The sequence below is a fragment of the Urocampus carinirostris genome, chromosome 16 (genome assembly GCF_059441175.1).
Source record: "Urocampus carinirostris isolate Australia breed hairy pipefish chromosome 16, RoL_Ucar_1.0, whole genome shotgun sequence".
NCBI lineage: Eukaryota > Metazoa > Chordata > Actinopteri > Syngnathiformes > Syngnathidae > Urocampus > Urocampus carinirostris.
The window spans coordinates 6,794,052-6,811,702 of NC_142364.1; the positions used below are offsets into that span (position 1 = coordinate 6,794,052).

The window sequence follows — 17,651 nt, forward strand, 5'->3', positions numbered from 1 at the left end:
GTGCAGTGTCTAATCTCATAGCATGCAATTAATCACTACATCAATATCAGTGCAGACGATTCAATCAAAAACAAACCACGGTATTTCATTTCCACGCAGAGACAATTTTTAAAAATAATTTATTGGTCTATTTACAAGCCCCGAAAATGCAAACAGGAGTAAAAAAGGAAAATATACAAGTGGGCTTGTGTTCACAGCACTTGGCACGTCAGCTGTGTAGTATTAGTAGGATACTATTAGTATTTAGTACTGCTTATGGTTGGAGTACCTCAAAGAGACACTTTTTTTAGGTACTTCCAATATTTGGAGAACGATCACCTGCTGACTTTTGGTGAGAATGGTCAGAAATCAGCAACAGGCCACAAAAATAAAGCAGTCCCGTTTACAGCGATGTGCAATTCAGAGGGCCGGGATTCCAACCCTCAACCTCAGAACTTTCAGGCAGACGTGCTGAACTGTAATTTAAAAATCGCGTTAGTCGGGGATGGGGGGAGATATCTGAAATTGGCTCCTCATTGATGGCGTGATGTCTAAAATGGGGGTCACCAACCATTTTGACTGAGAATGACTTTTCTTTATAATTAGTGAAAAGGGAAGATAATTTCTAGAACAGGGCACAGGAATTTTTTGGACTCAAATAGCCATTAAGAAAAAAAAATATTCATATATATATATATATATATATATATATATATATATAAAGACAAATTTCAACAAAAATGACAAATATTCAGCACATTTTATTTCACTGTGTGATGTTTTGATGAGATTATTTCTTCCTCATGACATGAGGCTCTTTAACTCCACCCACGGGAGTAAAAGCCCACATTAAACCCCACCCCCACATTTGCACATTACCCTATTTTTATTACAGTGTGTATTTTCCGTAGCACTATTTTAATACTCTATATCAACACGTTATATTTGGTATTTTTGTATTCTGTATCTTTTATTTTATTATTTTATTTTTCAACAGGAGGATACTGCTGGAAGTGTAAATTTTCCTACGGGCATGAATAAAGTAGCTATCTGATTTAATAAAATGTATGAATTAATAATACCAGAATCTTTTTACAAAAATACCACGTAAATCGTGTCTTCCTCCTGCAGTTACTTAAGAGTGTTTAGGCTCCTTTTGTACTGTCATTTCTCTCCTAAATAATGGTTTCAAAACAAGGTGCGAGCAAAGTTCTTTTGCAGAAATGTCACAAAATACTGCAAATAAGAATACAATATATATAGAGAAGCAAGTGGTTGCGCTGTGCGTGCAAAGCCCCTCCCCTCTCTACTTCTCACCCAATCAAATTGCTCTGGGTGCGTTACTGGTGTTTATGGGTATGGGTGTTTACAGTTTGTTCAGTGGACATATATTTTTTATGAGCTTTCTTATAAAGGATTCCTTAGGGTATGTTGCTGTGACACTGCGATTGTGAACTGTAGATGAAACTGAGCCCTATCTATACTGGAGCGTACCCTTTGTGATGTCCGTGTTGTTATGGCTTCTAAAGGTTTGTGGTATGAACCAGATGTACTCATGAAGAGAGCCATAGTTTATAGACTGAAAACCCATTTTAATTCCCTGGCGTTTGACCCAACATGAGACTGTTTTCCCGTTTTATTGTTTTCCATTTTTTGGTGTTTAATCAGGGTTTGTATACCCTTTTCAAGGGCATATTCAGGCACTTTTAGAGCCTATTTTCTAATTGTTCCAGTACCCTGCATCTTGGTCTCTCCACCTGCCATCTTGGGCACAGTGCGTAGGGGGCGATGATGCTTTGCATGACAACCCCATACAAACTAATGCCAGCTGCCGTTTGTCACAAGGGAAATTAGTCACCAGAGCAGGCGTGTCAGCATCCTTTTTAGGGAAACTTGATTTTGTTCATTTAATGCGTAACCTTACGAATCAGACTGTAAGGAATCATGGCCAAAATTTTAAGTATTTAACAGCAATTCACTTGAAATTCAAGTACTTTTCAAACCTAGAAAACACAACATCGACTTTCAAGCATTTTTAAAGGTTTCAAACACCCGTACCGACCCGGTTTTATTTTTTTCTAGTCTTAAGATTTTTATTAACTATGTTTTATTTGCGTATATCATTTTGTTTTAATCTGTGGTTTTAATGCATTTTAAAAAACACATTTTAAATTTTCAATGTCTTTTCTTCTATGTTTTAACTGTGTTTTTAACCTGTCTCTTTGCCATTTCTGTAAAGCACGTTGAATTGCCTGTATGTATTGTGCTGTACAAATAAACTTGCCTTGCCTTGCCTAAAGGGATTTATAAATGAAGTTGAGTTCCCGACCTCTGTTCTAGAATATCAAGTCATCATGTTATTACGATGTTATGACCATGTTATTACTACAAGTAGGTTTAAAATAGACTCAACCACCAGCAAATCGAGCCAGAAATCAAATTCCCTAGAAAATCACGATAATCCATCACTGGAGAGCTATTTTTAAACCAGTCCACGGGGATACTCAAATGATCTTAGGGAGGGCTACGTTGGTGACCCCATGCTCTGGAAAAACAAAATAAAGTCTTTGGTTCATTAAGTCAGCGTGGTTGCCACTCTTTTTTTCAAGTAAAGCGTTGCCGTGGCAACAGCACCTCTCAAATGTTAGCCATCGCCGTCGTGCCCACCCCAAAAAAATATGTGAAGCAAAACACAGAAAGCAGAGTAACATTTAGATAAATTGCACGAGATAATACTGACACTTTTATACCACCTGGATGAACGTAAAAAAAAAAAAAAGATTCAGAAACGATATTTGTCATAATTATCAATAAATAATCATCGTTAACGCTAACCGATACTATAAAATTCCATGCGCGATACAAGGTGATAAAAACAAAATCTCCGGCAATCTGGCTCCAAAAGACGATGAGAGCGGATCCTCGTTTTTGCGTGAGTTTAGAAATCGTACGCTGTTGGTTTTTTTTCTAAATATAGAGATCTAAGAATCCGCACGTTCATTTGGTGGCGTAGAAAAATAACATCCGTGAAAAAATACGTTTAAAACCGTTATGAGGTATGAAAGTATGAAATAGTTCGTGACGGGCGATTCCACTGCAAAAAAAAAAACGTCCCCGGTTTAGGAATTCGTCCCTGGATGAAAAAAATAATACTGATCTCGAGTTAGGAAGGGTTTCAGGACAAGGTGCAGTCGTAAGCGCCTTCCTCTTCGGCCTGTTCCTCGATCGGGTGGGGGGCGCCGTCCTCGCCCGTGGGTTTGGACTCCAGGGAGGGGAGGGGCAAGAGTCCGAGGGGGGCGGCGACGGCGTCCTCGGCCCGGGTGGAGGCGGCGCCCCCCGGGACCTCGCCGGCGCTCGGGCTGTTGGAAGGCTGGAAGGCGTCCGGGGAAACTTGCTCGGTGGCCGCCGGCGCCATCAGTTGCTGCAGGTGAGGCTGTATCACGCTCAGGAACGCTTTGTAGCCCAGGCTGCGATCGATCAATCAATTCGTCAATCAATACATGAAAAACTCAATGACAACCAGGGGGAGAAAAATAGACATCTGGGCTGCACGATTAACCGAAATCGAATCGATATTCAAGGTTTATAAAATGTAAATGGTCTGTATTTATATAGCGGTTTCAAGTCAATGAAGCCCTCTCAAAGCGCTTTACAATGTGCTTCACACTTTTCCCTTTTACACACTAACTAACCGATAGCAGCGGGGTATTAGAGAATTAGTGTCTTGCCCAAGGACACTCCAACATATAACACAGAGGAGCTCGGAATCGAACCTGTGACCTCTTGATCCCAAGACGAGCACTCTACCTCCTGAGCTAATGTCCACCTTTATCATGCCAATTTTTCAAGGCCAATTTTTCCTTTTTCCCCCAGTACCTTCAAAGGAAGAAATCCGTCGCCAATCATAAAAGCATTTTTTGTTGACTTAAATGACTAAAATAAAGTCGCTATCTTGCTGTTAGCATATACTTTGTGTTATTTTCAGCTGTTATCTATGATTTACCCATGTTGGTTTAAGATCAGGCGATGGTGTAATTGTAATACTGTGCAGTCCTTTGAGGCATCTTGTGATTAAGGGCGTCACAGATAAATGTGACTTGACTTGACCCTCTTTTTGTGTCAATAGGGTGCTATAAACTGACACGAATTCTGCCATTCTGCTTTAACAATCCACGCGCAGCTTGGCTAAAGAAAGGGCTCTATGAATTTCATGAATTCATTCATTATCTGCACCACTGATCCTCAGTAGGATCGCGGGGTGGCTGGAGCCTTCCCCGCCCATCTTCGGGCAGTGGGCAGTGGACACCCTGAACTGGTTGCAAGACACTCACAGGGCACACAGGGACAGACAATTCCCTCGCTCATTCAAACCTAGGGACAATTTGGACCGGCCAATTAACCTGACGTGCATGTTTTTGGAATGTGGGAGGAACCGTAGTGCCCGGAGGAATCCCACGCAATCACGGGGAGAACATGCAAACTCCACACAGGAGGTTGGATCTCATGACCCCAGAACTGTGCCAGACATGCGCTAACCACTGCGCCGCCATGCTGCCCGGCTCTATAGATGTTAGTTAATAAATGAGTTTAATACAAAAGACAAAAGATGAAAAAAGTACTGTATGTATAAAAAACGGAAAAATGAGCCTACTTTTGGACTTTTAATTATATTGATTGCTCCGAAGAAGAGTGCACACAATCTTTCAATCTTAGAGTCTGCTGATCTTTTGCTTTCTGTTTGACTTATTTTAATACAGATTTCTTTGCCTGTTTTTCATAGGATATGTGCCCGCATTATTCGTATTTTATCATCTATTTAGAGCACTGAAGAACTAATATTTTTAATTATTTTATTCCAAGGTCGCAGGTTCAAATCCCGGCTCCTCCGAGTTGAATGTCACACTGTCCTTGGGCCAGACAGTGTACCCGTAAATCCCCGATAAGCAGGTGTCTGCTGCCGCTATGAGTGTGTGAGTGGGTGTGTGAATAGGTAAGTGTGAAGCACATTGTAAAGTGCTTTCGGAGGTCTTCAGTGACTAGGAAAACTATAAATGCAAAGTTATTTACCATTTTGCATTTTCAGGGATTTTGTGTTGTTGTTCGACTTTAATTCTCATCAGTGTGTAAAAGCACAAAATTGTTTTTTATTTTACAAATTTTTGGTAGATCTTTGGATGTCTTAATTTATATTTCATGTGTTTTGCTGGGTTCCATGCAAAACATGTGAAATGACTAATTACATAACAAATTGGTGCATAATGTTCTAGGACTGATAATATATTTAAAAAAAAAAAATCTAAGGAGCTGTTTAGGAGGCAAACGAGCCGACTGTTCTTAGTAAGCAGAGCCAAAAGAGCGAGTTTTCTAAACAGAGCTGTCCTCTTGGGCTGCGACCATAATGACAAACCACCAGAGCTGGTGTGTCGGAGTCATTGTCACGCACTTTAAAAAAAAATTGTCCCCATTTATTGGTTTTAACAGTTCCGGCCAATCAGAGGCCAGTGTGGGTGGGGGTGACTGTCTGAGTGCGAGACTGTGATTGGCTGACAGCATACACCAGAATAACAGCCGTAGTGGGCGCCACCAAAATAAACTCCACAACTAGTAGCTATAGCGGCTTGTTAAATTTGAAAGAATTCCAGTAATTAAATCAGACTCTGCGGAAATTCAGCGCAAAGAAAATGGTGTTCGGGAATCGACTGAGGTGGCATCAGGAGATAAATCAATAGCGAGTCTTCAGGTCAGGCCTGCTGCTACGATTAACAACTCTCTCAAGCCACCCAGAGCCTGCATACCCCCGACGCCAGATCCATTACCTATGAAACAGATAACCTGGAGCTACAAACCGCTATATTCAGGACACTTTTTTTTTAACCATCGCGGAAAACTGACTCAGTTCGAGGATACCTGATGCTAGCGTGTAGCTAGTCAGTCGCTATCTACATCGCTTTCTTACTCTGAAAGGAGAAGCCCTCCAATTTTGTTATACTTTTGATAAATGAAAATAAAGATAATGCATTCGACTGCAATTCTATTTTTATTTGCTTATCAATAGTTGTTATTTTGTTATGTCGGTAAGGACATCATCTCAAGGTAAGTTCGACCCTAGTACTTAAATTGATTGAGGAATCAAAAAGTAAATAACAGACAGAAGCAACAAAAATAAAGCCCCCCTAACCCAGAGGTAAGCAAACATTTACCAATCAGTCGAGGTCCAAGCGTCCACTGCCAACAAGCCACTGCGAACGCTCTGCACCGTTTCTGTGGGAACTTCAGGGCTGGCTAGGTACCCGACAACCTGCTTGATAACGTTGGCGTCGCGCAGGATCAACCCGATGATGACGCACCATTCCAGGCAGCCCGCTTCCATGAAGACGTGCAGAAGGTACCTGAAAGGACCGCGTTTAAACCAACTGTGTGGAGGTAAGATCTTGAGGCCGAGCATGAACCCGACCAGAGCGGAAATTAGGGGGCGGGCCTAAAATGTCAATCATTACATTGGGTTCAAGCCCGGCTTCTCTCTTTCTGACTATTTATAAATTATCTAAACTTGGCGCACGTCCATCATTATTCCTAGATTGTTTTTCTTTGTGGAAAATCCGCGCAGTTGATTCCGTACCCCTTTTGCGCAATGTATTTCACATCCACATGATTTGGCGCGTCCCCGTCCATGGGCTGCGTTGTGCAAAAAGAGGACGGAATCGATGCAGAGAGCAGATCCTTCACAAAGAAAAATAAACTAAAATCAACTAAGGTGGATCCTTTTATTTTTAAAACCCAGTGAGAGAGAAGACCACCTCCTCCTCACAAATAACAAAAAAGTATTCACCCAAAAAAATAGGAAAAGAGTTTTCTTCGGGCTCGGTCCCTCAAATCATGTTAATTTGTCGGACTTGGGCGGGTTCGGGCTTCTTTAGGCCCGAGCTTACCTCTACAACTCAGGTGGTCCCCCGGGCGTCTCCTCCTGCTTACCTGAGTTGCACCTGCGACTTGTGCGGCCCCTTATTGGCCAGCTCCATGGAAATGTGCTCCAGCTCAGCCTGGCTAAGGCTCAGGGTGGACGAGTTCTCGTCCACCATCGTCCAATCGCCGTCCACCAGCGAGCTGCTTTCTGTCAGGTCTGTGGCTGAGCCCATACTGTATTCCTCCACTAGATGGTGCATCAAAACACAGGACGGGGAGACTTTTTTAATGTTAATGACAAGTCAAGACGTCATTGGCATGAACTACAGTAGAAGCCCGGGACCCCGTGGAACAAGATCACTTTTCAGCCCCTTTTTAATGGATTTTCTCCACTATACGAAATCAGCATCAATTTATTTTGAATCAAAATACTTATAAAATTGAAACTATGCAATGTTTCTACATATGCTGGGTGAAGATACTTGTCTAGTATTGGTCAACGTTATAGAAAATACTTGTCTGCGTCACAATATCATGAAAGTCCTGATACGCTACTGGCTGAATTACCTTCCACGATGCCTTTGTTTTCATTCAGTTAAGAATCTTGTGTGCTTCTTAAAGAATTTGCGAATCAGCAATACTTTGTATTATATAGTATAACTACTGTGTTTTTATACTGTATTTATTGGCCGAATGGTTCTAAGGCTTACAGTGATGCTAAAAAGGAAGCAGAAACATGATAACCATGGAAATGAAATTTGCGGTTCTCCCAAATTTCTAACAAAGCACAAGCATTGCTACCTTTGCTAAGTTGCATGCCCATAACCAAACAGCAATAAGAGTGGTAACTAGAGCAACAAAGTCATCTAACTAAGTGCATGACAATCATCACACGTCGAAGTTTTCAATCATTTGTTCCACCGTCTTCTCCCCATCTCCATCCACCCACTAGCTCCATTGTACCAGCTCAAGTTATGTCACGTCATTAAATGTCATTTTTTTACATCTATATTTATTCCTAATGTTACTTCATTATATACAACAGGGGTGTCAAACCTATTTTTGCTCGGCTGCCATGTGGAAGAAAAAACATTTTCACAGGGGCCGGAATATCGGATAAAAGTGAAAGAAAGAAGGAGAGAGGGACAAAAGAGAGATAGAAAGCAGAATGGAGAGAGAAAGAGAGAGAGTGAGAATGAGCGAGAGAGGGAGAAAGAGAGGGAAATAAAGAGAAAAAGAAATAGAAATGATTAGAGAAAGAACTTGCAACAGAAAGACAGAGACAGAAAGGGAAAGAGAGAAATAGCAAGAGTGAAATATATAACAAAAGGGATAGAGAGAAAAACAGAGGGAAAGAGAGATAAAGAGAACACAACGAGAGAAAGGAAGAAAGAAGAGAAAAAGAGACTGATAGAAAGAGCATAAGAGACAAAGGGAGAGAAAAAAAGGAGAGAGACAGAAATAGAAAAAGACAGAGAGAGCTTGAGACAAACAAAATAAGAGAGCTAGAAAGATGATAAAGAGAAAAAGAGATAGAAAATTTTAAAAAAGAGCGAAAAAGAGACATAGAAAGAGTTATCTCTGTTCGCTGTTAGCTCTCTGTGTGTTATTTTTGCCATTTGTTGTACCAAAACTACCTCTCTACTAATTAACACGTAAACTGACTGGCTTGCTAGAGTGCTGGTGTTCCTTACATGACATCACAGCTCAGGAAGTCGAAGACGGGACAGGTGGTCTTCAAAATGAAAATAATTGGAGTATACCAATAAAATATATATAGCTGTTATGCCAAAATCATGTACTATTATCTCATGGTTTGTATGTTTTAGAATTTGGGCATCCCTTTAAGGAAACGGATTCATTTCATATCCCGGGATCTACTGTAATTCACTCCCTTGGAATGTTGTAGACGTCGATGGAATGAAGTGAGGTGGGCAACAGACTGCAAACCTTTGTTAGTGAGTAGCGACAGGAAAGCGTCGTGCGTCTGAGGCGAGGGTCGGTTGGACGTGACGGAGGAGGCGGCGTCCACCTCTTTGCTCCTCTGGCTGAGGTCGTCCATCCAGGCGTGATTGGCTGGTGCGGCTGGAGGCGGCGCCGTGTCCATGTCGCTGTTCAGCAGACTGTCTGCCGATCGCGACTTGAGGAGCCGCGTGTTGAGGACTGGAGGAAAAGTGAATAAAAAGAAACTGAGACATACTGTAAATCTGTTTAAGTTAAGTTTATTTGTATGGCCCTTAATCACAAGAAGCATTTGCTCGGAATATGCTGGTTTACTAGTGATTCCAAGAGCCAAGAAGAAATCCACAGGTTTGAGAGCGCTCTCCATTCAGGCCCCGGTGCTGTGGAATGCTCTGCCCTCTGAGATTTGATCTGCAACCTCAGTGGGAGTGTTCAAATCTTGGCTTCAAACACACTTACATTCAATAGCATATGAATGATGTTGACCTCACACTTTTGACACTTGGACCAGATGTTCGTGTAATGTAGGCTTAAACGTATTTGCTCAAGGTGTGTATTTCTAATCAGTTTGATGTTCCTTTTGGCCGTTTCTTAGTCTTCCTGTCTTTGTTTAAAGGTATAGGTACTTTTCCAGGGGGGTGGTCTTTTGTCTTTGTTTCAACATACCAGTGCTTTTCCGTGTCTTGTGATTTCGATAAAACACAGACACACACGGGGGGTGAGCGAGAGTGAGTAAGTGTGGACGAGTGAGTTGCTTGTCCCCTCTGCTTCTTGCTCCTCGGCTGCAGCTGTTTAAAAAACGTAACAAGTCTCTTGCCTGGTGTATTTTCGACCGTTAGCCAATTTATAGCTCTCCCACACGTCAGTGGTCTGCGTCTTAGACCCCACAGTTCGCCATTGTCTAGAGCCTACAGCATCGGTCAAGATTTTGTAACACCAAGCTGTAAACTGGACTTTCCGTTATTAGAAATAGTTCATGTTGATGAAGTATGTGTATTGCCCGTTGATGTCCTTGCAACATCTATTGCAACCTGGTCATCCTGGAAACGCCATTGCTGTTTGTTTGGTGATTTTTTCATTGCCTGCATGTGGGTTTTAGCTCAGGAGATGGTGTAATTGTGGCCTGTGGAGTCCTTTGAGACATTTTGTGTTTAAGGGCTATACAAATAAATGGGACTTGACTTGAAAGACCAAAAAAATAGCAAACCTATCTGCAATAATGAAATGAAATGATCTGCATTTATATAGCGCTTTTCAAGTCAATGACTTCCCAAAGCGCTTTACAATGTGCTCCACATTTCCCAATAGCGGCCTTGCAGCCATGTAAGGCGCTAACCTGCTTATTGGGGGTATTAGGGGTTCAGTGTCTTACCCAAGGACACTTCGACATGTAACACGGACGAGCCGGGATTCGAACTGGGATCCCTTGATCCCTAGACGAGCGCTCTACCTCCTGAGCTACTGCCGCCTCACTTAAAAATGAAATGATCTGCATTTATATAGCGCTTTTCAAGTCAATGACTTCCCAGAGCGCTTTACATTGTGCTTCACATTTCCCAATAGCGGCCTTGCAGCCATGTAAGGCGCTAACCTGCTTATTGGGGGTATTAGGGGTTCAGTGTCTTACCCAAGGACACTTCGACATGTAACACGGACAAGCCGGGATTCGAACTGGGGTCCCTTAATCCCAAAACGATCACTCTACCCTCCTGAGCTACAGCCACCCCAAAAACACTAACACTAACCTGTAAGTCTAAACTGGCTGCACAATCTTATTTTCTAATCCCCCAAAATATCACTTAAGCCAACTCTTCCAAGGAGGTGTATCTCACCGGCGCGACACCGTCCGTTTTTCAGTGGCGAGCTGAGGTTGGCAACAGGGACGACCGGGAAGGGCCAAAGGAAGTCCTTGTGGAGTCTCTTGAGTGCCGAGACGTAGTCGTCCACGCGGGCCACGCGGTTGCGTTCGCGGCACAGCCAGCCGATCAGCTCAAAACCCAACTGGGCTGAGAAACAGCCCAGGTCACGGAGTCGAACCTGCTCCAGGAGGCGGCGGGCGTGGCGCCACAGCATCATGTCAATGTACATGTTCTCGGCGCAGTCGCCATCGCGTCTGACAGGGGAAGAAGAATCATTTGAGCATGTTAGTTGGAGTAATGAGACATCATTTAACACTCTTGACACGCTTGTCAGTGTACATTGTTGGGACGTAAAAAGTGCGATAACTATTTACGATATTTTCGAGTACCAGAATGTTCAGTGGCATCAGACCTCTCCATAAAGAAGTAGTTTTTCATTTATCTATTCCCTCCAACCCTTAGGACAATCTCTCCCTCACTCACGGATCTCACACACAAGGGACATTTAAGCTCCCAAGTGTTTATTTTTCAATGCCCTCTCTTTGATTGAAAATACAAAAAAAACATGAAAATGTAAAAAAAAATATGTACCTGCATGCCACTAGGGTGTATCAAGGGACTTATTCTTAACAATCTGAGAGATATTTTAGTTAGATCTCCTGTCAGTCTCCAGCCTGGATTTAGAGCATAGTTTTGCTGATGCGGCCGCTAGCTGCAAAACCTACTGTAATAGAATCATTTTTGTTGTCATCTATATCAACGTGTTGAAGCATTGTATGCAACAAGATTAGACATGGCACTGTGGGCTAAACATATAATAAAGACTCTTAAGGATAATAAGAAAAAGACAGCCAGAATAAATAAGCAAAAATATTTACAATGTAGTGCTTAGGGACTGGGTTGATGGCTCTGCTGCAATATCACAGCAGAGACACAACAATATTATTTTTTTCACAGTCTCAATTTTCAGTTTTAATGTTATCCAGATTCTAACAGTGAGATTCTCATGTGACCATTTGAACCCAACTGAAGTTTTGGGAGTCATTAGGTGACCAAACCCCCCAATTCCAACCCCGAATGCCGGGCGCCAAGCAGGGAGGCAATGGGTACCAATGTTTTAAGTCTTAGGTATGACCCGGCTGAGGCTGGAACCAGCATCCTCCCAGTCTCGGGCGCCCTACCCGTAAGGCCACCGAGCTGGTTGGGGTCACAGTTTAAAAAAATGTAGTTAAGTAAGAAACCAGAAAACCCTGCGGAAAGAACCCGAAAATAGTTCAACACCCATTTTGATTTCTAACTAACATGAACCATAATTGACATGATCAGTGTCTTTAAATACATGATTGATTCTTAAAAAAATGATTTCCAAATAGCCTATAATCAGTATGGTTGGTTGATTCCCTTAACCACTAACGTCGTGGGGGCACCGATTTCCATAGTGCGTCTTGGGATAGTACAGCCTGGTGGCGCCCATCCCTCTCCAGGCCAACATATGTTTCCAGCCAGTTTCAAACCGGGGACATTTTCCGTGTTAAGGGAAATACAGTATGGAATACAGTGAATATGAATACTTCAGTGCCCTTATACAAGCCTAATGTATTAGTGGTTGACGGAGCTTATTTTAACCCTACATTGGATATTTTCAATGGGGGTCTCAAATGTGGCGCCTGTGGCCAGATGGTAGGCCCCTAAAAACACCTGAGTAGTTTGGACAAGTTCTGAAAACAGCACACGGGTGATGTTTTTTGGGTGATTTTTTTCTAGCAAATTTGATTTCTAACTGGCATGATATTTTAGTGGTTGACTGAACTTTACCTGAACTTTTAATAATTACAACCTGGTAATAACATTCCAACCACATAGTAATAACATGGTAAGTTGTTATTTTAGAAATGCATATGTAGCCCTTTACACTTATCAGTTTAAAAAGGGTGACCTCTGTGTAAGATGTTGCAAAATTATTCTAGAGTTAACTCAAGATTGTTCTGAGGTTCTTTTTTACCCTTTGGTGGAAGGTCCGGCCGGCATGCTGAAGGTTTTCTGCAGGCTGAATTTGCCTGTGGTCACCGAATCTGCAGACTGGGACAAACTGATGCTGCGATTTCGGAAAAACTCGAAGCCTCCAGTCGAACTGGGCTCCTATACAAAAAAAATATACATATATTAAACCAGTTGTTAGGACTGGACACATACTTCAATGGTTCCGTTCGTACCTGTGTGGTGGGCGTCGGGGGCGGGGTCTCCATCTCCCCAGAGCCAATGGCTTTGAGGAAGCGGATCATGTGACGGCAAAGGTCCCACTTGCCCTGCTCCAACGCGGTGTTGAAGAGGAGGGTGGCATGTTGCCTGCTCACAGCCGGGACCTCCATGTTCTATTGAGGGCGAGGGATGCAAATATCAGTCTCTTTTAAATGTTACGGATAGAGCACAATAGCTTTAGACTCTTTGACTGCCGTTTAAAACATAGAGGTCATTGGCATCATTCATTTACTCCCCGTTGATGCCTTTAAATGTCAAAAAAACAAACGTAAAAAAAAGTTACTGTATTTTCCTCTCTATGAGGTGCACCACATTGTAAGGCACACCCCGAAAAAAAATAGTCTTTTGTTATACTGTACGTTTTTCATATATGAGGCACACCGTACTATAAGGCGCATGGAAATACAACCGTATGGGCTAGGCTCAAAAAGTAAATGCTTCATCAGTCGGAATCTACCACTGATCACATCTGCATACAATTGCATCACAATGGCTGCAACGGGAAATCGAATCCTGATTGCGGCGTAATATGTGCATGATCCTATCCACTACAACACTAGGAATACCGACCACACATGAAAAGGCCTAACTGCGAGAATATTGTCAGACATTATGCCTGACAGTGGAAAATCTGATTCAAACAAACAATTCTGAAGTAAATGACGAGAAAGGGATTTAGGAAGGTAATACGGTCTTTCTGAACAAAATAAAGAGAACGGCATTATTTCAGTTGTCCTGAAAGACATAAATAAACGCAAAGGCACGTGTGTTCAAAACATTTTTCTCTTAAAAGGCTTAGTATGAGCATATGTGGCATAGTGATTGAAAGTGTGATGAGTTAAGACCTAATGCCTTTTCATGACTTGTTTGTATCCCTAAGGATCCAGTGGATAGGAGTCAGCCCTCTCACCATCACATTTTGAGTTTGATTTCTGCATTCACAGATTTGCAATTGCAAACAAACATCCATGTCCCCAACAGCCTGGTGATAAGGACTCCAGATGCTACTATTGTTATACAAATGTACTCCCTCCATCCATTATCAGCACCGCTTATCCTCAGTAGTGTCGCGGGGGCGCTGGAGCCCATCCCAGCTATCTTCGGGCAGTGGGCAGGGGACACCCCGAACTGGTTGGCAGCCAGTCGTAGGGCACACAGGGACAGACAATTTGCTTGCTCATTCACACCTAGCGACAATTTGGACCGGCCAATTAACCTGACATGCATGTTTTTGGAATGTGGGAGGAAACCCACGCAAGCACGGGGAGAACATGCAAACTCCACACAGTAAGGTTCAATCTCATGACCTCAGAACTGTGCCGCACACGTGCTAACCACTGCACCACCATGCTCAGTACTCAGTGGTAGCATTTACAAACTGATCCATACTAACAGCAATATGGTAACGCATTTCCAATTTTGTCTGCACCTAATGCACACCGGATTACAAGGCGCACATTGAAATCTCTGGCCAATTTGTGGTTTTTGGGTGCGCCTCATAGTCCCCCATACGATTTACAATTATATTGCAATGAATACAGCAGCAAATAAATATTCTTCTAATTGCTTTTCACACCTGCAGTATGATCAAGTAGGAGGCGGCTGTGTCCAGATCTTGAGCCATGAGGCATTCTTCAAAAAGATCTTTGGGGTTCCCTACAGCAGCGAACAGGTAATTCCACAGGGCGTATTCAGTCTTGCGGGCGCAGTGCACGATGGTCTGAAGGAAAAGGGGGAACTCTGTGATGAACTTGGCCACGGTGGGCAGCAGCGGGTCGGGGATGGGCTCCCTCGACGTGGCCTCTTCCTCAAGCACGACGTGCACCATCAGCTCCATGACATGGGGGAAGTATGGCAGGGAGGCGCAGGACTGAGCTAGCATCAACGCCTGTGAAATGGGAGCAACAAGGTTAGTTCAATTCATTTAGGACACAGTCTCAAACTTATGGCTCGTGGGCCAAATACACCCCGCCACGTCATTTTATGTGGCCTGCCAGATAATTTGAAGTGGCCTGCAAGACAATGCTGAAAGAAGCACAGGAGAAAAATATACCACAATGACCTGCTGTTTTAAATACTGTATGTCCAATGAATGTCAACCAAATCCAAGCGCCACAACCAAAGCACCCAGTGTTAGTTGTGTTAACTGACTATCATAAATCAACCAGAGAACACTGAGGAAACAGACCATAATGTTATTTTACTTGAAGTAAAAGACACAAACACGCTTAGGCAATACAATGTATAGATGGAACCTTTGTGTTTTGTAGAAGTTTAAATAAGCTTTAGCTTCTTTCTATAATAGATAAAAAAAATTAACTGCAAGGTTTCCATACTCAGATAAACCCTTTTAATAAAAAAAATCAGAAATATTTTCAAATCAATTATTATCAATCTATTAAATTAGTGTTCTTATGCTATCTTTTTCACTTTCCAGTCTGCACGACTTTATCTAAATTGAATAAAGTGTAAGGGAAGGAAATTACATTTTAATTTTGCTTTTCAAACAAATGTATAAATACATTTGTGTGAAAATAATGAGATTAGATCCTAAAGCACTGGGGAAAAACTATCTTCCAAAATCTTGTATATCACAAAATACATTACACATTGCATGATTTGTGGCTTTCATATTTCTGTAGAAAAATACAATTTGTGGTGATGACATTACGTCCTACACAAGATTAAATCTTAATGAAGGAAAAAAATAATAATTTTAAAACGAAATCTTACATCTTTGAATCATAATTTAATTGAGCCTCCGAAAAGACCCTCACAGCCCTGCAGCTCAGGCACACTTTTTATGCTAATAACTTACCAGATCCGGCTCCCGTGAAAACGTTTTTTTCTGCCATATGGCCTCAGAGCTAACATGAGTTTTGACACCCCTAAGATCCAGGATGTCTTGTAAAAAAAATTTGATGTGTATCATCGAATTGTGTGGGGTTTTCCTACGTACCTGCTCCCCTAGGTTGCGAACCAGCAGCTGCCTGAGGATGTGATGCAGGTAAATCTGCGAGGTCCTCTCCACAGTGCAGAAAGGAAAGAGCGCCTCCAGCGGCTCGGCTGAGCCCTGCAGCCCATCGTAAAGCGCCGTCTCATTGGTGGCGCCCAGTACAAGAGCGTCCTCGAAGAGAACGGCCAGCGGGTAGATGTTAATGTGGAACGGGAGCATGATGCGTCGCGAAAGGAAAGAGTGGGGCTTTCGGTGATCCCGGGGAAACAGAGGCAGCCACACTTTCATTCCGGCCTCTCCGCAGGACAGCCACAGGGCCTCCAGCAGGTGGCGCTTCTTCCTGTCTGAGCGACAGGTAGTCCAAACGTTCTCAACGCACTGTGCCAGCACCACTGGTGGACAGAATGGTAACTGTGCAAGGAGGGATACAAAGAGAAACCACATTTTAGGCAAGAAAGCTGACTTTCATTCTGCTTGATTAGAGTATTTCCCGCACTATAAAGCGCACTGGATTATAAGGCGCATGAAATTAAGATTGCAGCAAGAGCTTCCGTGTGTCGCTGACCAAAAGCGCAAAACATTGCATATAATGTGGATCGAAACCAACGGTACCAGTGACAGCCAGGCACCTTACTTTACTTACCACCCTTGGTACGGATGACATATGAAAAGGAATTAAGAGCTTATTCCATGATGACACTATTTCTATTCACAGTGCCTCAACACTGATTTGTATAGTGCATTCTGATGGTTAAATATGTATGTTTATGTAAGAGCGTGTATAGTATTTTGTTGAAAGGCTTTCTCAATTTTCTAACATTCATCTGTGAAGAAGAAAAGTGACTGTTTAAACTCTCAGAATGCTCTATGCAAATCAGTGTTCCGGGCACCTGAGTAAAAATAGTGTAGTAAGAAGATACGGTCTAATACCTCGTCGTGTGTCATTTGTACCTCTCCGGTGGTGTCTTGGTAAAGTTTCAGCACACTCACCGTCACTACCCGGGTTCAGTTCCTGTTGCAAACAATGATTTGCAATTTATATGAGCGATGTTTATTGGTGTGATCCATCATTGCATAAAACCTTGTACGGTTACGCAAACCTATGTTTACTGTATGTATTTCCATTCTCATCCATAATACTCCACGGTACAAGGTGCACCTGGTTATAAGGCACACTTTTAAATTTTGGGGCAAATCAGTTTCTTTTTGTGTACCTTATGTCCAGGAAATGTACTTTATATCTGAGTTAGTGAGAAAAAGAAAGTTCTCACCAGCTTTCTGTTGTTACCAGGCGTCTCCTTCTCTCGTACCTGTGGCCCGGATCGGTCCCTCTGTAGCATGATTAGCTGGCCAGCCAGATTTAACATGATGCTCTCTGCCATGCAGGCCTGAGTGCACCGCCACAGAAAAATGACTAAAACAGAACTGTACTTCACTGTGTGTGTGGTGTTGAGTAAATCACCTGCTGCGGGGCTTTCAGCGTGATGCCTGTTTCGGTGCGCACCGAGGTGAGTGTGACGGAAACCACCAGTGCGGGGTGAGGGATGTAGCGGGACATGGAAACCTCCTGCAGCAGCTCTACACTGACTGACGGGTTGGGACTGAAACATAACATCACGCACGCTTAATAGAATTGAGTAAAATTAATTATAATAATACCTTTTGGGTAAAATATGGCTACTCAATATTTGAGTTGATTTGACTCAATGTCCTGTGTTGCTTTGCAGAAACAA

The 17,651-nt window shown here is 42.6% G+C and overlaps 1 protein-coding gene across 2 annotated transcripts in view; it reads right to left on the reverse strand.

Moving 5' to 3' along the window:
* Nucleotides 1-102: 102 nt before the first annotated feature.
* Nucleotides 103-17,651, reverse strand: part of ric1 (RIC1 homolog, RAB6A GEF complex partner 1) — a 41,175-nt gene continuing 23,626 nt past the window's right edge. For both annotated transcript variants that reach the window (XM_088319657.1, XM_088319656.1), the window contains exons 17-27: nt 17,381-17,519; nt 17,190-17,306; nt 15,922-16,329; nt 14,539-14,850; nt 12,917-13,075; nt 12,706-12,842; nt 10,677-10,957; nt 8,833-9,045; nt 6,952-7,129; nt 6,180-6,368; nt 103-3,446 (exon numbers count right to left, since the gene is read on the reverse strand). In XM_088319657.1, the coding sequence (XP_088175783.1) occupies nt 3,155-3,446; nt 6,180-6,368; nt 6,952-7,129; nt 8,833-9,045; nt 10,677-10,957; nt 12,706-12,842; nt 12,917-13,075; nt 14,539-14,850; nt 15,922-16,329; nt 17,190-17,306; nt 17,381-17,519 (2,425 nt within the window). In that variant the 3' untranslated portion in view covers nt 103-3,154. The remainder of the gene's footprint in view (nt 3,447-6,179; nt 6,369-6,951; nt 7,130-8,832; nt 9,046-10,676; nt 10,958-12,705; nt 12,843-12,916; nt 13,076-14,538; nt 14,851-15,921; nt 16,330-17,189; nt 17,307-17,380; nt 17,520-17,651) is intronic.